The sequence below is a fragment of the Archocentrus centrarchus genome, chromosome 5 (genome assembly GCF_007364275.1).
Source record: "Archocentrus centrarchus isolate MPI-CPG fArcCen1 chromosome 5, fArcCen1, whole genome shotgun sequence".
NCBI classification, from domain to species: Eukaryota; Metazoa; Chordata; class Actinopteri; order Cichliformes; family Cichlidae; genus Archocentrus; species Archocentrus centrarchus.
The window spans coordinates 13,008,568-13,034,596 of NC_044350.1; the positions used below are offsets into that span (position 1 = coordinate 13,008,568).

The 26,029-nt window shown below is 42.4% G+C and overlaps 1 protein-coding gene across 1 annotated transcript in view; it reads left to right on the forward strand.

The window, feature by feature from the left end:
- Positions 1–25,629, forward strand: part of LOC115780863 (calmodulin-binding transcription activator 1-like) — a 59,091-nt gene extending 33,462 nt beyond the window's left edge. Inside the window, exons 4-21 of the mRNA XM_030730282.1 lie at positions 240–307; positions 2,929–3,064; positions 5,342–5,413; positions 7,355–7,508; positions 8,984–10,851; positions 12,148–12,274; positions 12,706–12,840; positions 16,030–16,178; positions 16,993–17,177; positions 17,263–17,341; positions 17,553–17,820; positions 18,054–18,574; positions 18,899–19,047; positions 19,140–19,386; positions 19,590–19,658; positions 20,258–20,403; positions 20,487–20,558; positions 21,243–25,629. Coding sequence (XP_030586142.1) covers positions 240–307; positions 2,929–3,064; positions 5,342–5,413; positions 7,355–7,508; positions 8,984–10,851; positions 12,148–12,274; positions 12,706–12,840; positions 16,030–16,178; positions 16,993–17,177; positions 17,263–17,341; positions 17,553–17,820; positions 18,054–18,574; positions 18,899–19,047; positions 19,140–19,386; positions 19,590–19,658; positions 20,258–20,403; positions 20,487–20,558; positions 21,243–21,318 — 4,521 coding nt within the window. The 3' untranslated portion in view covers positions 21,319–25,629. The remainder of the gene's footprint in view (positions 1–239; positions 308–2,928; positions 3,065–5,341; positions 5,414–7,354; positions 7,509–8,983; positions 10,852–12,147; positions 12,275–12,705; positions 12,841–16,029; positions 16,179–16,992; positions 17,178–17,262; positions 17,342–17,552; positions 17,821–18,053; positions 18,575–18,898; positions 19,048–19,139; positions 19,387–19,589; positions 19,659–20,257; positions 20,404–20,486; positions 20,559–21,242) is intronic.
- Positions 25,630–26,029: the final 400 nt, after the last annotated feature.

A 26,029-nucleotide genomic window follows, 5' to 3' on the forward strand; every position in this document is an offset into this window, starting at 1 on the left:
CTGTCTTCTGACTGGCTGCACTGTGACCAATCAGACGCCCAGACCTCACCGTGGCAATCAAGATAGTGGCACGCTCTCTGTGGGCATCAGCAGGTCATCTGGAAATACCTGTTATGTTTTATCTCTCTGTGACACACGCACGCACACACACACACACACACACACACACACACACACACACACACAGCCTGATACACACACACCAGTATAACCTTTCTGCCTTGTCTCTGTCTCTCTAGGAAATTGCTGCATATCTCATCACTTTTGAGAAACATGATGAGTGGCTGACGACGTCGCCAAAAACCAGGTGAGGGGAGAGAGAGCAGACAGTGATTTCCACACACGTACAAACAGTATCGCTCAATCAGTTAGTGACTCACAGTGGTTTAATCTCAGTGACTGAGTGCCTGTGTTTGATTAAAACATTAGTGATGTACGTCGACTGTCTCCAAAGGGTCCTTCTAACGGCCTGCTCTACATGTAGAGAATGCTCTAGAACATGCTTGGACTGTAAAGCACCTAGTCAGCTGGAAATGGAGCATTAATGAATGTAAATGAATTAGGATAAGTGATGTATAATTCAAACGTAGGAGGGTGAGGGGGGTTTGTGTATATAAGATGGGGTGTGAACAGGGATTCACATGCCAGAACTGAATATTCATCGATCCGAATGAGCCATAAGCAGCTCTTTTCCTAGAACAGGGAGAGTTTATAGCTAGGAAAGTGAGTAGGAAGGAGGGGAAGAGAAAATAAAAGACTGAAGGAAAGGGCAGTGTGAATTATTGATAAATCACCTTATTGACATTTACTCTAGTTAATACAGATGTAAGTATAGCATTGAAAGAGAATGAAAAATGACAGAGATGGAGAAGAAGAAAGAAAAGAAGAAAGAAAAGTAAAGTAAAGTTAAGGAAGTGAAATGGTCACCCCATGGCCCCATTTCTGATTACTGACACCGCTGAAAGCCCCAGGATATGCCTCTGCGCTCCCATTGTGCCAGCTAAAGGACTCTTCTCAGGAGCAGCCGGAGGCCAGCAGCACAGTTTATGTTGTGGATGGATTTCTCATTGATTGGTTGTGCTGCCGTATAGCCTCAGTCTCCCAGCAGCAACAGCAGCAGCAGTCATATTGCTGTTATTGAGCAGCAGTTAGATATAATCCCATTTACACATGACATGAGGCACGATTAGAACAGATTACACCTAATCCCATCAGATGGAAAGATCAGCTAACGGAGCCTGTGACATTTACGTGCAGCGCATGCGTTTGTGCGTGCATGTGTGTGCGTGCCCTTGTATCCCTAAGTGCGCACATGTTTGCACACTTTTGGGGGGACCAATATTAAGATAACAATCAATGACCTTCATTTCTCCCCTCACTGAAATACCTCATTCTTTCAATGTAATGACTCCCCCCCACACACACACACGCACACACACACACACACTGGATTTACCCACTCTGTCTCTTTCTGTCATGCCCCCCCCCCCACCCAAAAAAAAAAAAAATTCCTCGCCTTCTCTGTTTTTGCTCTGCTACACTGTGGAACACTGGATATGCTTTTTATATCCCACACATCACAGCCTAGTTACAATCAATAGCATTTATGTCTGCTTGAATCAGAGGCCTTGTGAGCACCACGGGCACCGACCACGCGCCCCTATCAACACACACACACACGTATGAACCCACGCACATGTGCCGCCCACACACATGCACACACGCGCAAGCACACATCTGATCTCATCCATCTTCTCCATAACATAATTAGAATCAGCAGCTCTAAGATGACTCACGCTGCTCGAGACGGAGACTAAACTCGGCTTTGATGGGAGGGTGGGGGTCTCCACTCCACTAAGAAACTGGCAGGCTCACCCCAAAACAGAACAGATTTAAGGTGTCAAAGAAAATCAGCTCAAAGTAAATTCAATTTCACTACTCACAGTGTTCTGAGTAAATTGCAGTCATCTAAGTCCACATACATACATGAGGAAAAAAGGAAAGGAAAGGAGATTAGATGAAAGGAGAAGCAGGTTAAGATAGCAGCAGAGGGAACAAATGAGATGAGAAGATCAGAAAAGTGGAGAGGAGAATGGAGGTACCAAAGAAGCCTTAAAGAGAAAATGAAGAGATGGTATGATAAGAGGGATAAAGACTAGAGGTTGATGAAGACGAGGAGGACAGTAAGAGGAGGTGTATGAACGTGTGTTTGCGTGTGCATGACTGTGTGAGACAGAGAGCGAGAGCATTCGTGAGTATATGTTAGGTTATTGATTGTTAACGTGTCTGTTCTCGTTCTGTTGTGGTGAGATAAGGCAGAGAAAGCATTTTTCATCGTCCTACACACACACACACACACGCAGAACCACGCACACACACTTGTCCTTAATGTTTTAAAGTGTAATGATTGATTGCTGAGTAGCAGGTTTGACATTGAGCCCAAAGAATGCACGGCGGTAGGTCCTGCCACCTCTGATATTATTATAGCGTCTCTAGCTCACGTGTACACGTACATGCATGGCTCCTGGTGTGCACCTGTGTGTTTGTGTGTGAGCATCCCCATAGGTGTATAGAGAATGGGAGCTCAGAGGCCAATGTTCCTGCCATGCCAATAAATCACCCTACTAAAATATTAACATGTAGGAGCCAGAGTCTATGTATGAGAGGGGAGGGGGCACATGAGACCAGCTCACTTGACTGTGGAAGAGTAACACTGACGTCACTGTGTAAACCAGGAACATGTTTTTGCTTGTTTCAGTTGACAAATGCAGGAGATTTTTGATACTACTGGAAGTTTTGGAATACAGCACAAAAAAAAAAAAAAATTTCAGTTCAGTTTCCAGGGAGCAGTTTCAGAGACATTTTAACACATTTATTCTGAATGACCAACCTAATGTTTGACTACGTCTTTATCCTGTATCCCGTCAGACCTCAGAATGGCTCTATGATCCTCTACAACCGTAAAAAGGTGAAGTACAGGAAAGATGGGTACTGCTGGAAGAAAAGGAAAGATGGCAAGACCACCCGAGAGGATCACATGAAGCTGAAAGTCCAGGGAGTAGAGGTGAGAAGCTGCAGTGGAAAAACAAGTCAATGATGTTTTTTGCCGCTGAGTGTGGTTTCACTGCCAATCTCATCTCCAACTCACTCTCCTTCATTTTGAGGTGCCACATACGTGTAGCACAAATGAACACACGTGCTGAAGCTACAGGACAGTTTGTGACCTGGGAGCAAGTGGTGCCAATCTTTCTTTCTCTCTCTTCCTGCTCCTGTCCCTGTCTCAATCCCTCCCCCTGTCTCCTTCTCTCTCTCTCTCTCCCTCTCTCTCTGAAGGATAAGAGTGTGTTTGGCCTGAGGCCAGGAATGATGTCAATGCCTCCTTCAGCAGAACAGAGAGGGGTATCGATCCAGTCTCAAGGCAGCGTCTGTGCGTTTGTGTGTGAGTGCGCGTGTGTGTGTTTGAGTCACATCAGCTAGCTCAAAAAATTGATTATTCAGCAGGAATATACCAAGAGGTGAGAGGAGTGAGCATGCATGTGTTAGAAACAGAAAGAATGATTTGGGAAGGGGAGTGAAGGAGAGCTTGTGGGGAGGCACATGGATGCTTATGGAGGGCTCAGTAGTTTCACATTAAGGGGGAGCTGGAGACACAGACGTAAAAAGGAATAATTGAGATCAAGTATTCCCATTTGCAATTTACAGCTCCACACTCACATTGCGTTTCACATGCATTTCTCTGCAAATGTTCATGTTCACGTACTCAGGCACACACACAAGACCAGCGCGTCTCTTTCTGGTACTTGGTCAGTAATTGTTTATGTCACCGTTTCCCATGACCCCTCAAGCAAGCAAGTAAGCAGTGTGTAGAGCACGGGAATGATGGAATGGGGAAAGCAGCGAGATGAGCAGAGGAAGAGGAGGAGGAGGATGGGGAGCGGCAGGAAGCATGAGAGAAAAACATAACCCTGGATGGAGAGCCTCCTCATATCGAATGGAAATATATGGAAATGCACTCTGCCTTTGGCAAAACACACTTTAGATAGAGGGCGGGCTACTTCTGAGAAGAGGCAAAATGGCGAGAAAATACAAGTGTATGTGTATGTGTGTGTAAATGAGAAAGAAAACAGGACAAGTTTTAAGTGTGGATTATATACTGCCTGATTGCTGAGTATTTGCGTTTGTGTGCAATCTTGTCTATAAAAACAACCACTTTATGTGATGTGTGTGGGTGTGTTTGTGTGGGTGTGTGATTCTTGATTAACAACACTGCATGTGTTGACCTTGATAGAAGGCTTTTCAGCCATCATTTCATCCTTCTTCTGTCAAAAATCACAACCACTCACTTCATTAAGACTGCGTATTGATTCCTCAATACATTTTGAGTATTGACTAAAAAGTTTCCACTGCACAGATGATCAAAAACTGTCAAACTCCAAAACTGGAGTCTGACTTAATACACAGTCGGACTCTATATCTTGTTCTCTGATATCCTCCGATAAAATATTTACTGGAGTAAATCCTATTTTTCTGATTGTTCTGTACCAAGAAAAAATTACTTCTGGTATTACAAAATCATTTTGTTTTGGTAGTTTTGAAAAATCTATGGTATTCTACTGGCATCAGTTTAAAAAGAATTTCATACTCTGAACCTGTGCAGATCTGTATGTCACCTACCAAAATCACATATTTGTTCTGTTTCACACTTACTCTTGTATACACTATTTTGTACATGCACTATTTAAGCATCCCTCCCTGGATGAAGTCCATACTAAATCTTTTCCACACTGAGGCTCCACTTACACTTTGTGCTTTGCCCTCCTCCTCCTCCTCCTCCTCATCTTCTTTGTCCTCTTTACTGTTGCTGATCTGTCTTGCAATGTCTGTAAGCCGACAACACTGTAACTTTTTGTGAATTCCAAGTGGGTTATGCCTAGTCTTGCAGAGGCAGTAAATTTCACAATCACTTGTGCTATAATTGTCAGCATCAGATTTATGGTATTTTAGAAAAGACATTAGGAAAAAACGCATACAGCATGTTTGCAATTTTGTTTTAGCACCACAATCAATACAACCTAAGTGGGTGTAACCTAAGTTCTCCTCTCCTGTTCTTTCCTTCAGTGTTTTCTCCTCTTCTCCCTTTTCATTTTTGTCTTGCTCCCCCATCCCCCTTCTTTTCTCATTAACCAATGTAATCTCTTTTCCTCTCCTCTCCTCTCCTCTCCTCTCCTCTCCTCTCCTCTCCTCTCCTCTCCTCTCCTCTCCTCTCCTCTCCTCTCCTCTCCTCTCCTCTCCTCTCCTCTCCTCTCCTCTCCTCTCCTTTCCTCTCCTCTCCTCTCTATAGTGTCTGTATGGCTGCTACGTCCACTCCTCCATCATCCCCACTTTTCATCGTAGATGCTATTGGCTGCTGCAGGTAAGACCACTGCCCTTTCCCACCTTTCCTTATCTCACAGTATCTATACATATACAAAAAAAAAAACTAAAAGATTTCAACAGTATTTGTAACTTTGTGATAATTTGTTGTTCCTTGTCATTTAAAGCACCATATATTTGTCATTTTTGGGCTATTTCCCTTCACATTATTGCCGTTTCGCAGCATTTATTTCAGCTGTGTTAGTTTTTATTTAACATTCTACCTAAAAAAAAAGGACTGCTAGAAATTATGTAGTATATCATTAGTTTTACACAGAGTTTCACCTGTTAAATTTTCAAAACAAAACACTAAGCTAAACCATAAACCAGCAATAAAAGTCCTCCTCTTCTGAATTAATGAGGCAGACTCGGACTGCTGGAAATACTGTCACAAAACTGGGCTTGTAATAAAACTTAATGTTGTTTGGCCAAAAGGAGTTTCCTACACACACAATTAGACCGCTGGACTACACCTAGAATAGGCTAGACATCTATAATAGATCATATACGATGCCATACCTTGTAGAGTAGTAAAAACATTTCTTCTCCAGAAGCTGACTGTAACTTCCCGAGCACAGTGTGATACCTAACTCTGAGACTCAATGCTTATAGTGAGCATAAAGCACTCAGGCACTAGTCTCTATGTGGTCTTCTCCAAGAAAACACCCCAGAGTTACAAACAACACACAACCTGCTCTCACAAACGTGCACGCACACATGGACGCATGTACAGATGTCTAGTGTGTATGAAAGCATGTTGCTTTTCAACAGAGATGTTGGACTCACTCTGCTGCTCATGTAAGAGACAGCAGAGAGCAGCATTTGTGTGCGCAGTCCCCCTCACACAGGTCTCACTCTCTCTTTTGGGACATACAGTCACCAGGACCTCATCATCTTCAGATGACAGGCTACATGATTAATCGTAAACATGTCCGCATATATATATATATATATATATATATATATATATATATATACGGCCTCTCTCTCTTCATCTCTCTCTCTGTCTGTTTTCAAAGAAAATAGTGATTGAATACCAAGCTATGGAAATGTAAAATATGGAAATGTATACTTATTTATTCATTCATTGCCAGAATTTCCTGCATAATTTGTCACATTAAATTTACAAGAAAATTCCAGCCATCAGCGTAAATTGAACATGCCCTTACCCAATAAATTTTTTGCAGCATGCCTCACCAGTTAGACTCTTGCAGTCTCAAATTTTGAAGGGAAAATTAACTTTCTTTATCTTTAATGTGCCATTTTCTGCTCTTTGCACATATATCAAAATACATCAGTGAAAATGGTCATACATCAGTCTAGGAGTGCTGTTGTATTGCACAGTGAGGCGCTGTAGCAGCCTACTGTGCTATCCTCTTTTGGAGAGAAAAGTGTTCCACCTCAGCAGGTCCTCCCCTCACCTGAGTCTCTCTACTGAATCTTTCATCAAGAGGAGCTTCTCTCTCTAACACACACACATACACATACACATACACATACATGCATGCATGCAAGTGAATGCACTTGTTGAATCATTCATGGGGTAGAAATTCCATAGGTCTGCCGGTGACCTGCAGTATAGTGAGAATTGTTCTCTCACTTTGTTTCTCTCATTTTCCCTTTCTCTATAGAAACATCACACACACACACACACACACACACACATACACAGTGCAGGGTTAGAGAGAGTGATGAGTGGGCTCAGGCTTTTAAATCTTTTATGGGCAGGTGAGAGACTCTTATCTGACACGCTATGTCCGACCTCCCTATCCTCCACTTTCTCTTTCACTTTCCTTCTACAGTTCTCCTCCCATTAGTCCTTAGATTAATAGTGGCTATCTTTTTTTATTCTCCCCCATATGTGAGAAAACAGACAGTGAAATAAAGAGCTTATGCCACATGTGTGCATGTCTTTTGTTTGTGTTCCCTTTTTGTTTGCTAGAACCCAGACATTGTGCTGGTGCACTACCTGAATGTACCGGCAGTGGATGATAGCGGGAAACCATGCGGCCCTGTCCTCTGCTCCATCAACACTGACAGGAAAGAGTGGGCAAAGTGGAGCAAGGAGGAGCTCATTGGACAACTCAAGCCCATGTGTGAGTTATCTCTACATCAGCACTTACATGACCTTCCTCCTACTCTCAAGCACTCAAGTTTTAGCCCTCATGCTTTTACTAAATTTGGGAGTATGGCTAACCCTGGGTGAATATCATTTCTACTCGTCATAATACCAGCAAAGATGTTGAAGAACCCAGACAAGCATGAAAATGAATCAGTAGACAGTTAGTGTGGAACATCTAAAACAAAGATCATTTGGTTCACTGGCTTGTTTTTATCCTTGGCAGCAGAATCGAGTCCCATCTGGAGCTGTGCCATCACTTATCAAAAGAGACAACAGGTGTTGCAGCGGTTCATTGTTGATCATATGGGAGTTTCTCTCTTGAATTGAGGAGAAATGTAGAAAAGGATTAATGGTTCGCACACTTATTGAGCCAATGAAACACTGGGAGGCACCTGTGATCGGTCACTTTATTGAGGAGAAATATGTAATGTAACTGAAGCAGCCCACTGATTATTCCTTATTGTAAAGATAAATCAGTGATCCGATAAAGAAGAGTGAATGTGCCAAAAATGCTTTAATAATTACATTATATTAATTAACATGTAAATAAATGAAAATTATATGTGTACTCTCATTAAACACAATCCTGTTCTTTAAAGAGCCACTGTATTAAGATCTATATGCTACATATTTTCAATTTGGCTTTATACAGCTATTTCTATACTTTTTTTGTTGGCCTCCAACAGTCAACGCCATGCTGCCACCTAGAGGCAAATACAAATTGCAACCAGGAAAGCGAGGGATTGAGGGAAAGGAGATGGGGTGCCTGAAATATCCATCATGTATTATTCATAAATGAGCATCAGGGAGTAGATAACTCCAGTACACACACTAACACACATATACACACACAGATTTAATCACGCCCATCTTTTGATCTGGTTTGGAGGGGCAAATAAGGACAGCTGCCCAAAACTAAGTGGCTTGTTGACTTAAGTACTGCTTCATTTCTCCTTCTCGCTTCTCCACATGTCCTAATTTGTTCACACCGCTCTCTGCTTTTTTCGTCTTCCAGCGCTTCTGGTTTGATCACTGACTTGATCCCTCTGTGGTCAAAGGGGTTTTTATTGGCATTAGGCCTCTGACACTTAAACTGTTTGGTGTTTGTTATTCCCTCTGAAAAATGAGCTGGCTACATATTGAAACTCTAAATGAATACACCTAGTTTGAAGTTTGGAAATATCTCTGGGTATTAAATATCTTGCCAAAGAACCAACTTGTGCATTTTGCATGCCCTTAAAGTTTTTGAACACTTGTGCATTAGCAGCAGTTGTATCAAGAGTCTTCATGAAGTCAGTTTTCAGTGTAGATTCTAAACACTGGAGGGTGCCATTACACACTGTCAGATGTATGTGAGGTAATGCTATGCTACTAGAAAATTTGAGCATATGAAAGAACAGAATATGATGGTAGATGTTTGGTTCTTTGTTTTGATGTCTCTTCTGTCAGGTGCTGGAAGCAGCCTTCATCAAAAATGTTCCAGTGTCAAGCAGCGCATCATCTCCTCCAAGCAGGAGTCAGGAGCAGCAGCGGGAGGGGGAACTGCAGTTGGTACCAATGTAGCAGCGGGCCAGAGAGCTGAGGAAGCAGATGGCACAGAGGTCCAGAACAGTGATGTATCAGAGGGCCAGACAGAGCCCAGTTCTGGAGGGGGGAGGAGCAGAGCAGGTGGAGGAGAGAGGAGGAATGGCAGGATAACCAAACCCTCTTTACTCCCACAGAGCAGCATGGAGGTGTCTTCTTCTACTTCCACCAACCAGGTGGAGGTCCCTGACACCACCCAAAGCTCCCCATTGTCAATCACCAGTGACATGGCTGACAGTCCTGCTCTTGCCATCGGGGCTGGCTTATCACAGAGCACAGCTGTGTTCATGTCTGAGGTCACCACGCTCACTGGGGATTCTGTGTACTCCGCTGGCCACACCCACCTGCTGGCAGCTACCCATGAGAGTACTACTGCTGGGATTCTGTTAGCTGTTGCCCCTGAAAACCAGAGGTTTGCATCATTTCCTGGTGGAGTAGGATTAGGGGAGGGAGGAGAGTTGGTTCTGTCCAGCTCTTTAGACTCTGGGGGAGCAGTCAGCCTTCCTGAGACCACCATGACCTTTGACCCCGATTGTTTCCTCAACAACCCCAAGCAAGGCCAGACATATGGAGGAGGTGGAGGGAAAACTGAGGGGTGTAACGGTGATGATGGAGGTCTCCACTGTTCCTCTAATGGCTTTGTCTACAGCCCAACCCTCGTCAACAACATCAAGACGGAAGCTACACCCCTTGAACAACCGCTGTCCACTCAGAGTAGCTATGTAGGAGAAGGAGCTGGCCTCAGCCCCAGCACCACGCTGGAGCAAATGGATTTCAGTGCCGTCATGTCATCAGCCTGTGTCCCAACCCTGACCCAGCCTTCACACCATCCTTCCCCGAGTCTCTTCCTCCAGGCCTCCCCTCAAACAAGTCAACCTTCGCAGCTGCAGACTAACGGTACTGAGGCAACCCAGGAATCCGGTGAGGCCCAGGCTTACATAGGCCTGCCCACAGTGCCAACAGACTCTCCAGTCACCAATGGAGACTCACATACACACCTCCACCAAGCCAGCACAGACCAGCAGGCCCTGTGTGCAAGGAATGGGAAAGGAGCACCAGTGGGTTCCTTTCCTCTGACACCGCAGGATACGACCGTTGACCAGTCAGGCAGCAGGGGACACCAAGAGGTCGGGGGTTTAGAGAAGCCTGCTGAGAATGGAGGCGAGTTACTGCTCAAAACTGGGGATCCTCATGAGGCTTATGCAAGTGTGGACACCGAGCACTACCTCCAGCCTACAGATGACAACAGAGGAGAGGAAGGCGGAGGAGGTGGTGGAGGGGGAGGGGGAGGGGAAAATGAGATTCTCTGTAATGGTGTAAGCTTGTCAGGGGCAAGCAGTTCAGTGGTGGCCAGTCCTCAGTCAATAGCTGCAGGAGCAGCCATTGAGGGGGCACTCTACAGCTCTCCACTTCCTCAGCAAGGTGGGGGGGTGTCAGCTGCAACAGCTGGAGCAGGAGCAGCCATCAGTCTGGAAGGCTTTGAGGCTTCATTTGGAAGCCAGTTTTCTGATCTCATCAATGATTTCATCTCAGTTGAAGGGTCTGGGAATGGGGTGGGGGCAGCTGTCAATGGGGTTCTGATGCCCCAGGAGGGGGCAGCAGGAGAGGAGCAGGGCACAGGAGCAGGCCACTTGCAGGGCTCTGAGGTGGAGCAGGGAGCTCTGGGATTGCTTCAGGAGACTGGGAGGCTGTTTGGTGTGACAGACTACTCCCCAGAGTGGTCTTATCCAGAGGTTAGTAAACCCAAGTTAATTATCATTATTTACTCATAATTGGTCCCTACAGTGAAATTAGTCTTTGCAGCACATGACTGAAGGTAGCTTGTACTGATGTTAAATGCTGAAATCATGCTGAGCACAATTTGTACTGCCAGCTTGGCTGTGTGGTCATTAAGGAGGCAGAATATTTCAGACTCAGCTGACTGGATTTTGATGAAATTTCGATATTTAACTGATTCTTCAGGATGGCCTCGTTAATTTTTCCATGTACCATTTCTAATATCCCAGACACCAGTTCTGTGGTTTAATTACAGTGAAACTTGTGATAACATTGCATCTTGCTAGCATCATTTCCAAAAACTGCCAAATTTTATGGAGGACTGAAACTGCCAAAATTAAAAATAAAACATAAACATTGATTTAAATGCCTCATGAATTACTTTATAAATTGTAGCATAAATTGATATTTTAGTTTTAATTTGCTTCTGCCTTTAAATACCTTTGATTTAATCATTCTCTATTTTTATTTTTATTAAAAATTCCAGACATGACAGTATAAATATGTGCATTTTAAAATTAGTTATAAAGCAAATATCAGTTTAGTTTACAGTTTATTAAGAACCTGTTGTGCACACTTCTAATCTTACTTTTGATACATTTAAAGGCATATTTTTATTTATTTAATTTATTTAGTTTATTATTTTGGCAGTTTTGGTCCTTCAAGTCTGCACACTTGTTGTAACTTAATTTCACTAATGTGTTTCTACAGCTTTTATTTTGGTCATCAGCAACACATCCTTTTCAGTTTTAAGTTTCTTGAAAAAATAAATAAATAAAACAACAGTTTTCTCCAAAAGCCAATGAATCCTTTTTGCACCAGTTGCCTCCTTAATTTTTTTCAGCAATGATGATCTTTATGGCAGGAACATGACAGTTTAATTCAGACAGTTCAAGTTAATTTGTTATACTTTGATGTAAGGAGTAGAACAGCCTCTAGGGGCTGCTAGCACTGATGGATCTGTCATCGTCAAAGTAGTAGGTAGCCTACTTTGTAAATGAAGAAGAATGAAGAAGAAAGTAAATATTTAGGCCCCTGTGTCTCGGACATTTGTCTTAGTCACAGATGGGATTTTGATAGAAAGACATTTGCTAGGCATTCTATGCATATATGATAGCACACTAACACACATACACATCAAGTGAAGTGTCTCATAAGACTCTTGTTTAAACTTATGCTTAGTAGCAGTTTCCTATAGGCAAGAAAAACCTACACTGTGATATTAGTCTGAGACCTTTACTTGTCCGCTGCAGGGTGGCGTGAAGGTGCTCATAACAGGTCCATGGTTGGAGTCAAGCAGTGAGTACAGCTGTCTTTTTGACCACATCAGCGTCCCTGCTGCCCTCATTCAGCCGGGGGTGCTGCGCTGCTACTGTCCAGGTAACACACCTGTGTATGCGCAGACTCTCACACAACTCACACTTTCCTTTATTTACAAATTCAAACCTTATTCTAGCCTTCATAATAAGTAGGTTTTAAACAAAAGAAACAAAAGAACCAGGAGATATGTTCTTTTTAATATAAGAAGAAAAGATGATAGAAATTAGTACAGTTTTTTTTTTTTTTTTTTAGGATATAGTAAATGATACTTGACTCCTTTCAGGCTGTATGATCAGTGTGATTGGGGTAAAGTGTGAGGCAAACACTGTCTCGCATAAGCAGCTTTCACAATTCACAGTGTATAATCTATGGTTGACTAACTTACTTTCCTAAAGTTAGCATTTGATATTCACCTTCACCAAGAGGTTCATCTCGTGCAGACACACTCCAACACTTTGACCAACACTTTTCTGATATCCATCTATTTCCAGCCCATGACACGGGACTAGTGATGCTGCAGGTAGCTATGGGCGGTGAGGTCATCTCTTCCTCTGTGGTGTTTGAATACAAGGCACGGGACCTTCCAGCCCTCCCATCTTCTCAGCACGACTGGCTGTCCCTGGATGGTGAGAACAACTATCCATGTGTATTGTCAGTTATATTTGTTCCACTGACACCGCAAACACAATGGCTTTTGCGTATAACTGATGCATTGCGTACAGTGAATATTGAGTATAAACCTGAATTTTTAAAACACAAAAAAATAGGTGCTCCTTATCTTTATGTTGAACCTGTTGTGTGTGTGTGATGCTGCCACTTTGCTCCTCTGTTCTATTTTCTGATTCTCATATCCTGCTGTGATGGGGTTTTTTTCTGTAATCAGTGAAGTGCTGACCAGTTTCTCCCACTGTTTGTCTTTAGTGTGTTCTTCTGTTCCAGCAAGCAGTTTTTCTGTCATCCTCCTGCCTGCATGTAAATTGACTTGAGAAGTATATTGTTTCAATGCCTGTTGTTTGAGTAGTGTGAGCATATACCAGTGTCTTTCATCTTAGTTGACAACATTCATAGACAACATTCAGCTTTGCCTTGTTCAATTTGTTTAGGGCAAACTCGCTTATTATAGAGTCCACTGCCAGTGTTTGCATAAAAGATTGTTTTGTTTAGGCTTTAGATGTTGTTCTTGTTTGAATTTAAAAAGAACTTTAAGATGATAGAGGGCAATTAAACTTTCGTTGAGCGCTGGGGGGGATTGGTTGCAAATGTCTGCACAGCTTCTGTGTGCAAATATATCTCCTGATGCAACTGCATCTCGGAAATACACGGGTCTCCTCGGTAAAGGCATGTCCTGGGTCTGTGTTCGCCCCCGTCTCTGCGTTGCGCAATGCGGCAATGCGGCTCTTCACAGCAGGATGGCTGTTTTGCTAGAATGAAGGGCAAGGACACAAAGGCACAAACGCGGACCATTTGACAGTCAAAATGCTGGGCACCGCTGGCAGTGGCGCTGTGCAGCCTCACCGACGCTATATATAGGCTCTGCGTGTTTGAGCGGAGATAGCGAGACTGGGTGCGTTTCCCCCTTCGTGTCCTTTGTTTGGCCTCAAATGTGAATCAGAGTCTCAAAGTACGGGAAACATACAGATAAATAACTGTAATCAAACACGCGTCAGCACATAACTTTGTCACATGCTATTGCTCCTGTTGTACGGATGACGACCGAGCCTCCTGCAGCTCCGGGTCTGGCGGGCGGATTTGAAGCTCTGCTTTCTCAGACACAACGTGGAGACTGCTCACTCCCCCTCTCTCCCTCTCTCTGTCTTTCTCTCTCTTGCTCTCTCCCGCTTTCTCGTTCTCTCCCTGCGCTTAGCTGTGTTTTGCACGGTTGGAGTAGCAACGTGTGAGTCGCACACTTCAAACTCACGGGGTTGAAGCGGGAACAAGAACAAAGAGAGAAGCAGATAGAGAAAGGCTCGCTGTTTGGGTTCGTAGCTTATTTGATTTTTTTTTTTTTTTTTAACTGACGGTAACTCCACGACGCGCTCTTTTACTGGCGTCCAGGTTGTGTTGTTTATAGCTCAGTTAAGTTTTGTTTGGCTTTTTATGTTTTGCTTTTTTTTTTTTTTTTGTCATGTTGGTGTAGATGGACAAACGTTTCTCTTTCTTTAATGCAAAGCTGTGGAGCCTCTGCTATCGTTTTGCATCCCACATTTCTGTCAAAGTATTTTTAAGGTAGCCTCCATGTGGTGCCCTGCCAGTCGATTTCAGACAAATGCAGATAAAGATGCCACACGATGCTGTCACGTTGCTTTCCTAGTCTTTTTGAGTTGAGTTGCAGAATCGAGGATTAAGTATGTGTAGCATCTTTAGTTGATCTGTTCGTTTTCAGCACCACCAGGAGTGGACAGTTCCTCTGAACACTAACAACAAATGAAAGCAAGCTCATGTGGGGGCCCTGATGACAACAAGCATACAGAAGAGTGTGGGGATGCTTATCACAGATATTTTTGACATGTTTGCTTCTGAAAGTTCCTCTACATTGATCATTTGCCCAAAAGGGTGTGTTTAATTCTCAGTGATCCGCATGCAACAAAAATCATACTGAATCCAGCATTTAGTATAAAAAGCCTTTATTTTTAGGTGGATTTTTTTTTTTTTAAAGACTTAGGTGAGTCACTTGTCTTGTGATGTTACTTGTAATTGGTCATTGGTTATTGGGCAAAAGCAAAAAGAAAATGGGAAATTTTAAAGGAACATAGAAAGTGTATACAGCCGTTGGGTAAATCTACAGATACCCCAGATAATGATTGTCAAGCAAACTTTGAAATGCAGAAAGGAAAAGAATTCAATAGAAAATGTGTCATTAGAATGCAAATGCAATTTCTTACTGGCCAATTAAAACCATATACGCAATTATTACACACAAAATAAACTGTTTATTAGATAATGTAATAACATGTTAGTCATATTAGTCATTAATCACTACATTCCATTTAAATTACTACTACTAATAATAGCAGCAGTAATAATAATGGCATGTAGAAAAATTAACTGCAAAATAATAAACACAAGAATTTACCAACCAGTTATAAAGTGGAATAAAATGACCTATTTAATTGCCTATTTTCAGTTAATATCTTCAGCTTCATGGTGTTTTTTTTTTTGTTTTTTTTTATTGTATTAGCTTATTTAATTAGCTTTTTCTGTTCTTCTAAAATGTGTTTTTCAGAGCGTGTGTGGGTGTGTGGCCAGAGGTCTTCCCCATGTATGTGTATGTTTATGTACATGCTGATGCATTACTGATAATAGGTGAGGACAGGTGTTTCTGGTGTGTTTGGCTGCTAAAATAGTCGAGTGTTTTTGCTTTGTAGTCAGCTGGAGTGGCAGAGAGGAGTGGGAGGAGCCTGAGCCTTTGTATCACATCATGGCTCCACCCACATCTGTTCAGTCTTTGTGCTGCAGGCAGCAGAAAGAAAAATAGGAGTGAAATGAGAGCAGGGTAGAAATAGAGAGACTCAGTGAGAGAGCAGCAGGTGGGATGACATAACATGCACTGCAGCAAAACTGCAGCAGCACTAAAACAAAGGGTCATATACAGCCATGCTACACAGATAAACCTACATTTGTCATTACGTGCGTGCTTATTCATACCCATACACCCTTGTTGACAATAATGGGATCTATTAGATTTCAGCCAGTATTGAACCCCTTCTCCTTTTAAGCCTCTCTCTGTAGGATTTACTGAAATCTAATATGGATTTCCTAAATGCCACAGCTTGTTGGTGCTAACAGCTTTAAATGTCTCACCTTCATTTCTGTAGATACCCAGTTCAGGATGTCTATCTTGGAGCGTCTGGAGCAGATGGAACAGAGGATGGCTGAGATAACCAATCAAAATCCCAGCTCAGAAGCCATGGCAACAAAGGGAGGAGGAGTGGAGGGAGGAGGAGCTACTGATCACCAATCTCAAGTAAGGCTGTTGGGTCTCTTATGGTGAAAGTTTCCTTTATGATGTGAAGGTGCGTCTTAAGGGCAGTGCACAGAAACCACGTGAAACCAAAAGAAACTGTTGACATTTTTTTTTAAAAATCTTATTAAGTGTTTAAAATTTGAGTCACTCATATTTGAATATTTTGGTATTGTACTTAAAAGTGAATCAATTTTTTTTCTTTATATGCTGTGTATATTTTTTAAAAAACAGGGCCAAATATATGATGTACTTTATTTATCCCAAAGTTTGGAAATTCCAGCAACATGTGAAGTCATCATATGTGCAAGTAATCCCTGTGAGCCAAAAGCTCAGACTGTTTCAGACAGGTTTTTCTCCTCTCAGCTCTAGATGATGTCAAAGAGAGGGGATATTTCCTATATGTGGTCATCTTAGGGACAGCGTTGACCCTTCAGAGTGCTGTTCAAACCTTCTGTTTGCAAGGGGAAGACAATTAAAGGAACCAAAAAAGCTATTTCTGACAGATAGTGAGCCCAGTCTAAAAATTTACTAGACAAACTTAAAAGCTTACTTAACAACACAAATACAACAATCTAGCCCTGTCCACATACAAAGCTAATACCAATCGTTCTATAGTGAAGTTCTCAAAAGCAGCATTAGTTGCAGGGCTCTGTACTGGTTTTGTTTATATTGCAAAGGTGTCGCAGTATGCCAAAGGTGTCATTAACTTTTCTTTCTCCTGTTGAAAGAAACATTAGTGACACCTTGGAAAAACATTTTTAACATTTGGAGAAGAGATTTATTCAGTCTGTTGTTTTATTGGAAAATCTTCTAGATTTCTCCTGATCAGGGTTCATTCGAGGGTCGTGTGGTGGTGGTGTGTGAGAAGATGATGTCTCAGCCATGCTGGGCTTCTTCTAATCAGCTCGTCCACAGTAAGAACTCCAGAGGAATGACTTTACTGCATCTGGCTGCAGCTCAGGGCTATGCAGGGCTCATTCAGACACTGATTCGCTGGCGGTGAGGAGCACACAATTACAACACGCCATGTTGAAGGCACAGATGGAATTCCAGTAATTTTAATGTGTGTTGTGTTTCTCTGCAGCACAAAGCATGCTGACAGTATTGACCTCGAGCTGGAAGTAGATCCTCTGAATGTAGACCATTTCTCCTGCACTCCCTTGGTGAGTAATCAGTGCTTTTGTGTGCATGTTGCTTTTCATCCATTCCTCTGTGTGTGTGTGTGTGTGTGTGTGTGTGTGTGTGTGTGTGTGTGTGTGTGTGCGCGTGTGTGTGTGTGTGTGTGTGTGTGTGTGTGTGTGTGTGTGTGTGTGTGTGTGTGTGTGTGTGTGTGTGTGTATGCGTGTGACGATTGTTTTCTTTGGACTTCCGTAGATGTGGGCATGTGCTCTGGGCCATACTGAGGCAGCATTGGTGCTTTACCAGTGGGATCCAAGAGCTCTAGCTATTCCTGATTCACTGGGACGCTTGCCGCTAAACATTGCCCGATCCCGGGGCCACACTAGATTGGCTGAGCTCTTAGAGCAGCTGCAACATAGTCCTCAAACTCAGGGCCAGCCTGTGGATGCTTGGATGGACAGATGGAGAGGAGAATCACAGACCAGCGGGATGAACAACAGCCCCACCCCTAACCCAAACTCAGGTTTGTGGTTTATCACCAACAGGGAAAATTTTGTCCCAAAAAGAGCTCCAATTTATCCTCAGTCTTATGTTATGGAGAGTCTTTAGTTACTGACTTCAACCACCAATCTCTGATTTAATTACATACAAATTCTGAAAATTCAGTTTGAAATACAGTTACCTATTTGACAATATGCACATTTTTAGGTGTAAGTGTTTTATTATTGTCATTGGTCACCATATTTGTTTCTTCAGAGATGAGGAGAACCAGGCCAGGGAGCAAGCCAGACAACCAGAGCCAGAGCTGGAGCCAAGCAGAACACAGACCCCAAAAGGGAACCCAGGGAGAACAGGGAGGTCCACCCCCAGCCAAGAGGCTCAAACCCAACCCCGATTCACAGCAACAGCTAGCTAACTCAACCTCTGGTACCACCCCAATTAACTCTTCTCCAAATCCTAATCCTCAACGGTCTCCCCTCCCCAAGCCACTACAGACTCAAACCGCCAACCTCAGCTGTCAGAATGCACCGCTTGCCAGCTCCAGCCCTAGCCAGCCTCAGCTTCCTAGTGCCCCATTCTCCCACCTGCAGGCCAGGATAGGGGGATCTGGAGGGGGCACCCGGTGGAGCCTGAGACAGACTCTGGGGCAGCGTAGCCTAGCCAGGAAGATTCTAGGAAAAGAGCGATTGGCCGTTCACCTGTGTCAGAGAGTGCTGTCTGACAGGGGAGAGGAGACAGAGCTGTTGACCTATCAGGATAACACAGATGATTTGCAGGTACAGATTTTTATGTGCAGTATTGAGCTTGATCTCTAATCAAGCATTCATGCCATGTGTGAACTGAGCAAGATTGGAACAAACATAAAAGTACTCAAAATTAAATTGGTAAATTATGGATTATTGTACAGAAGATTGAGAGAAACAGTTGTTTTTCTCTGTCCACCTGTAAATATAAGAATTGAAAGTCTTTGTGTTGAGTCTTTTAAGTGTGTAGTGTTGAGTGAGTTAAAAATCACCCAACAAAAAAAAAAATAATAATAATGTAAAGGGAAGTGCGTTTTTGTAAATATTTTGGTAAGCTTTCTTCTTCATGTTTTGCAGATGGACATCACAATGCTAGCTGATCACATCATGGAGGCTTCAACTGGCAGGCTCAAGCAGGAAGTTATTGAAGCAGAAATTGAATCCGGGAAGGTTGGGATCAGTGGTGATGTCAGGTTACTGTCTGGTTACCTTGGTGAGGTGGAAAGGTGAGGTTCAAATAATTGCATAAGTCATCAGACTCCTCTATCTAATAAACAAATGGTCTCAACCATGCTCTAATAATATTCTTTTTCCTTAGGTTTCTAAACTCCAAACCTCAGACTCCCAGCCCTAAACCAAACTCTCTCTCAGGGCCGGAGGATCAGCAGAGTCCTCAGGCTAAGCAAGCCCCGTCCTCCCCCTCTGAGTGGAGCTCCTTACTGTGTGCAGCTATGAAAGAGGAGAGGTTGAAAACAGATTCTTCCTGTCTAGCCATGACTGAGGCAGAGCAGGGAGAGCTGTACGAGACCATCAGACATTCTCTGCACTCCCTCAGAAAACACAAGGCAAGTATGACCTAGACTCCCTTAGAGAAACAAAACAAAATTAGCCCATAGTGACGGTATGTAATTTGTTTCTGAGCTCAACCTGCAGTGACTCGGTGTATCTTCCTTGCTTGCATAATCCACATTTACATGAACAAGCTCATCATGACTGAAAACCATTTTACATATACAATGTTTAGACAAATTCTTGTCGCTTCCCACAGGGTCCCATTCAGGAACAACGCAAAGAGATTGCAGCAGTGATTCAGCGCTGCTATAAGAGATACAAGCAGGTAAGAGTTAACAACATGTTGCCAAGATCACCCCCTAACATGTGGCCCTTGAGTTAAGTAATGAACTATCGCAAAAGCAATAATAGTTATGAGCCCTTCATAAATGTAAGCTAAAATATCAGGTGAATTTTTATTTTGATTCTTTCTGATATGTGGTTATATCTGTAGTAAAGGACCAATAGATTTCCATCCACTGAAAAAGTTAATCTAGCATCTAGACTTCATGTACTACTCATGTTTCTTGTAACGTTTTTTACCTTGTTGTTCTAATATACCAATCTGTAATGAATCTACGTAGCTTACTATAGTCATAAGCTGGAAGAGAAGGTGTTCACATTGTGAATTTTGTTTATTGTTGAAATTTTTATTCATATTAGTCAGTTTCAATGCACTTTTATTTTTGCTTTCTGATCATTATAGGCTATGGATACTTACTGACAATACTATGAATTTTGCAGGCTCATAGAGCTGTTATGAGTCTGTGGGTCTTATCATGGCAAGACATACTTTTGCAATATGTGCAATATATTTCATATATTGCAAAAGTATGTCATTTGTGGTCACAGCTGATTTTACAGTACTGTTGTCCTCTCTCCCAGTATGCACTTTATAAGAGGATGACCCTGGCAGCCATCTTGATCCAGAGTCGTTTCCGGAGTTTCCATGAACAGAGGAAATTCCAGCAGAGTCGTAGAGCAGCGGTCCTCATCCAGCAATACTACCGCTCCTACAGACACTCCCTCAGGTACTTCACACACACAAACAAACACACATAAAGGGACTAATTATATTATGTGTGATCTCTTATACCCATGTCTTTGCCTGCAGCAGCCTCCTAACTAAAAAACAGAACCAGGCTGCTCGCAAGATCCTGAGGTTCCTGCTCCGATGCCGCCACAGGTGAGACATAAATCTCTAACATGCTTTCAAACACAAGTGCTCACACATCCAAAAGCACGTGCTTGACGCTTAACAGCCCACTGCCACACATAGACACACTACACTATTGCTAATAGTTGGTGTTGTTTTACTGTTCATGTGAAGCCCCTTGATGGACCATAGGCCTCTGAAACGGGTGAGTCTTCTCTTGCTCTCTTCTCTCTCTCCCTCTCTCCTGGTGGCTGATGCCTGTTTGCATGTCAGCAGAGGGAGGGGGAGAGGAGATCCTGGATTATCATCCTTCCATCTCGCTCTCTCTCTCTCTTCTTCCCTCCCTATCACCTTGTCTCTCTCTCTCTCTCTCTGTCTCTCTCTGCCAAATGATGTCAGGACTTGTGCATGACTGACATAGATAGAAGAGCGATTCCTGCATATGGTCTTCCTAGGGGCATGTTCTGACTGTAATCGCAAGGGGACTTTAAGTGTATTGCCTGGCCTGCAAGTCTATTTTTTGTGCCTTGATGGGTGGGGAGGATATCAGAAGGGAGAATGTGTGTGTGTTGGCAGGAATTGCCGGGAGTTTGTTGAATAACCTATGGCCTTTGGATATGAAAATGAAAAAAAAAAGAATCAAAGACATGCTTTTACACACACACTTACTCAAAGCTCTGACTCTGCCACTCATCTATGTTTGCTTTTCTTCAGGGCCAGAGAGCAGAGAAAGGCCAGGGGTCCTGAGAGCCCACCACCAGGCCCCACACAGAGCCCCCTCAGCCTGTGAGCAATCTATGTCCCCCTCCATCTTCTTCTTTTTCTTTCTGCTCTCTTCCATCCTCTCCAAACTCCCTCCTTTCTCCTTTTCCTAATCCCTTCTCCTGCTTTCTTCTTTCCTCCTCTCCCCTCTTCTCTCTCACCCTCTCTCCCCTCTTCTCTCAAGACAAAAAAAAAAAACTTTTCCCAGACAGACTGAGGACAGGATAGGTGTCCATCATGGCAGCTCAGACAGACAGACTGCTGGGCAGAGCCCAGGGACCTGGCTCTGCCCACAGCACTGCTCCTCCTCCCCAGTTTCACTGGGAGGCCATCACATTAACCTCATGGCATTCTTTGCACTCTTCATGGGTATGTTTCTTTGCAAGAGCAAGTCAACGAGTCAAACCAGAGAAAACGAGGAAGCGCCTGACGCCAACATCCTGCTGTCCGTGGCAGCAACTGGATGCGCTGAAAGGCTCCTGTGATGAACAGCTGGCTCAAAAGAAAGGCTACTTTGACATGCAGAAAATACACAAAACCTGTTGTGTTTTGTATCCGAACAAAAATCCATGAAAGAATAAGAAAACATAAACCAAAAAACTCACTTCTGTGTTGCATTTGCATGCAAGGTTTTTCGCTTATTCCTCCTCTCCATCATCCCGAAGAGCTACAGTCCCAAATCATTCTGCTGATTTAGTATATCACAGTATCACCAACCACTCTGACTCACAGGCGTACAAACCTATAACTCAGTCACCCAATCAAAAGGGGAGGAACTGCACTTGAATGTAAGAGGGGCATTGTTAGATAAAGGGATGGGGTCTGAATAACGATGTCTTAATTTGTTACATGGACTTTGTATGGAGTCGTTCTCAGAGGCGGCATTTTGCCCGCCTGACGTGGTGTGTCCGTGTTTGTTCAATTCAATGCATGTGTTTGAGCTACGAGCTCCTGCATGCTTGCCAAACTGCTTTAGTGTTGTTTCTTTTGTATTTCTGTGTAATTGTGTCTCACTTATGTCCTCATCAACTTATCCTTGCCCTGTGTAATGTGAACTGTGTAAGGACAACTTACTTATTTTGGGTGCTTTGTTTTTTTAAACAAAAAAAAAAAAAACTTTATTTATTTAAGGGTCTGATTATTTATTTAATTGGCTCAAGAGTGGTTTAGCTCGAGGCTGGTTTTCCCCCCCATGTGATGAAATACGACATGTTCCAATGGTTAAATGTCTCTGTTAGTTTGTTCTTTGCGTGAACCTCTAAATCCTATCTGTGGTTTTGAGGAGAGAGTCACATACCATTGCCTTGACTTCTTCTTGAGTCTGAGAGGTCTCTATGCTTGCTCTGTACAGGACATGGGTCTTATACCTGCCCCTATACAGGGCACTGGTCCCCATATTAGCCCATGCAGGCGATCAAATCCATATTTTGAACTATTGCATATTCCTGTATATAAACTGACGAGGTAAGGGGATATGAGGACCCTGAAACTTTTTCATAAGAGGACTGTATTTAAGATTATAAATTATTTTACTCCCATAATGAGAACTTAAGACAGAGACCTGGGTACACAGGATGGCTGTATTGCTTGTAAATAATGTAGATATTGCAAACGGAGTAATGTGCATGAGATTTAAGACAAAGAAACAGCAAAAAGAACATGTTAGTGGCTATGGACTGTGAGAGGATTTTAACTGCTTCACTTTAAGAGTATCCAGTATAAGTGTTACTGAAAAGAACATTTTGTTAAAGCATGCAACTTGAAAACTCTAATGTTAGAATTATAAGTGGGAAAACAAAGTTAGCTGAAACAATGATCTTTCAGACAAAACATTTACACTTTGTGCTTTTTGTTTCTTGGCTAGCAAAAATTAAACTCCTTTTGCCAGTAGTGCCAATTATTATGAATGCTATTTTGCCTAACAGTATGTTATGTTGGCGAAACCAACACCCAAAAGATATCAGTAAGATCCACAGAGGCAACACACAGACAATAAACAGTAGAAGAAATGTAGTGCTAGCGCAGCCGTAGACCTCCTACAAGTTCTGAAGTTTGTCTAAGGCAGACTTGCGTATTGGTGGCGATGGTGATGATGCAAGTGTGAAAATGATGCTAATGGCACTGATGATCGTTTAAATGTGAATGCAATGACTGATGATCCAAAAAAGGGATGTGGGCGCTACATTCTTTACAAATGTGGTTGTGCTTCAGCAACATACTAGCTTTTATTAAGACCATTAATCACACCTACAGCAGATCCAACCTGGCCTCCAGTCTAAGCTTTCCATCCTCAAACAGAATGTGTCCCTCCCACTTTGTTTTTGACATATTTGATTTTTTTTTTTTTTCTTTTCTCCTCATTGTCACTGCCATAATTATACTACATGTACTTTAGACTTATGGAAAGCTCTGTTTAGAAAGTGCCTGCTCAACAACAGAAAAGTGCAAAATAATATCAGGAAGTATCTATTGTATGTCATCCAAAAAAGGTTTCCAGTTTCCTGTTTGTGTTCCTAAATTGTGTGTTTTAAAATGAACTTGACAGTGTTAAACTTGATGTGAGTCTAAGTTGGAAGCTCTAATTTGGTATGTGTTATGAATGGATGCTCGTGGCCTGATTGACGCTGTGTGTCGCTTGCTCAGACAAATAATTACAGTATCACCGTATGCCCCACTTATTTTTGTGCATTTTTCCAGTAATTAGAAGGAAAAAAAATGCTGAATTCAGCTTCCGTGTATGAAAGGCACTGTCACGAGTCTATTCACCCTCCAAGAGGAAGCTGTGTTTTCTATCACTTTGTCTGTTTTCCCTACAAAGAAAGGGAAGAAAAAAAAAAGGATTTTACAGCATTTAAATAAAATCATAACTGGGCTTTTTTTTTTTCCCCCTAGAGGACAAAAATATCTTTCATACAAACTTCTTTTCTTTGTCTTTCTCCCTGTCTCACAATGTGCACACACACACACGTAAACGCAAATGTACACACAAACACAAAAATGAAATGGCCACACACTTTCTCTCTGTGCTTATGTCTTCGGGAACAATGAAATCTCTCCCTTAGATTTTACTCAGGGTTGAAGAACAGGGAGATGGTATGTGGAGTGGAATGACTGCTGGCACAGAGTTGTACCGCTACAGGTGACTGTGTACATTTGGGTGTGCATGTACACATATTTGAGTCTGTCAGGGATACTTCATCCCACTTGTATCCACACTCTTTATAATTGTCTAGAAAGAGTAAATGTGATCTGTTTGCCTTATCTGAGAAAAACACACACACACACTTAAATATGAATTAAATTCAAAGCAAGTGTTAGGGTAGAAAAACGATTTATGCACTTGCTTTAGTCTTAAACGCACAAGATTCTTAATATAAGCAATCCTTAAATGATACAAAAATAGGTAATGGCCCCTCATCACCTGAAAAAAAAAAGAACAGTTAAAAGAGATAGCAGATTGAGAGATTAACAGCTGGGAGATATCGATTGTGTTCCATATGTTTTCTGAAGTTTCATCATACTGAGAGACAGCCATGGTTAGGACAGTGCTGTTAGGAGCATTCATACGGTATCACTTGAATAACTTCGTAAACTGCCCCTCCTCTCACATCAGCACAACTAAAGGACACTGCTTTGAACTGTTTTTATACAACAAACACACACAAACACACACACACACAGGAACATACACAGGCACTAACTTACACACACACACACACACACACACACAAAACTGAACACACAGATTGCAGAAAATCCATCAATATGTTCACATTTTTGGAGAGGATGGTGACTGTAAAAAGATTATGTAGAGTAGAAGAAAAAAAATAAATACATACATAAATAAAATAAGAAATGTTGCCATAGTAGACAGCTGGTAAACATGCGCAGAGATGGCCTCTGTTCTCTTAAGTCCGCCTAGAAATGAATGGTATATAACCTTTCAGGCCTTGTTTTGAGAGGGCGTGGCCAAACACCACATTGCATGCTAGAATGGTAGACCCTCATAGATAATCTATGGCTAGACCTCTCCTTGCCTTCCTCTTCTTTCACCCCTGCCCCCCCAACGCCCCCCCCCCTCATCTCCTGCTGTATTCCCACCTTGCCTGCTGTTGTGTTCTCCATGCCTATCTCACTCTCTCATTCCTTTTGATTTTGTAGCCTAGTTTTTACTTTTTTTGTTTTACAAACATGCATGCACAAGCATCACTAAATTGTTGATGTTTTAAAAGAATATTTTGTTGCTGAGGCCATGCAAAGTGTTTTGAATATTGCCCTTATATGTGGAAAATGTCTTCTGAATGCTTTACATAATTTCTGCTGTAAAATGAAATCAGAATAAAAAGAAAAATTTGCACTTTAACACATTTCCTGGCTCAAATTTTTTCCCTCGCTGGGTTCCTAATGAGAAGGTTGTGGATTGTCTTCCTCTGTGGAATCTGCCTTAGGCAAACAGGGTTTGGTACAAGTTGCTACAGTTGGATGATCCAAAAATATGATTTTCTAAATGTACATGTCAAAAGATTATTTTAAAAAATGTCTGCTGTGTATAATGGCTATAATGTCGAATTTTCTTTTGCATTTAAATGGTGGTAAATGGTAATCGACTAGTTCTTATATAGTGCTTTTCTACTCTAACTGAGCACTCAAAGCGCTTTACACAACACGTTTGCACTGACCCATTCATACAAGCACTTCCATTTGAAGCTAAGCCCTTACTGTCTACCATTCACACTCCA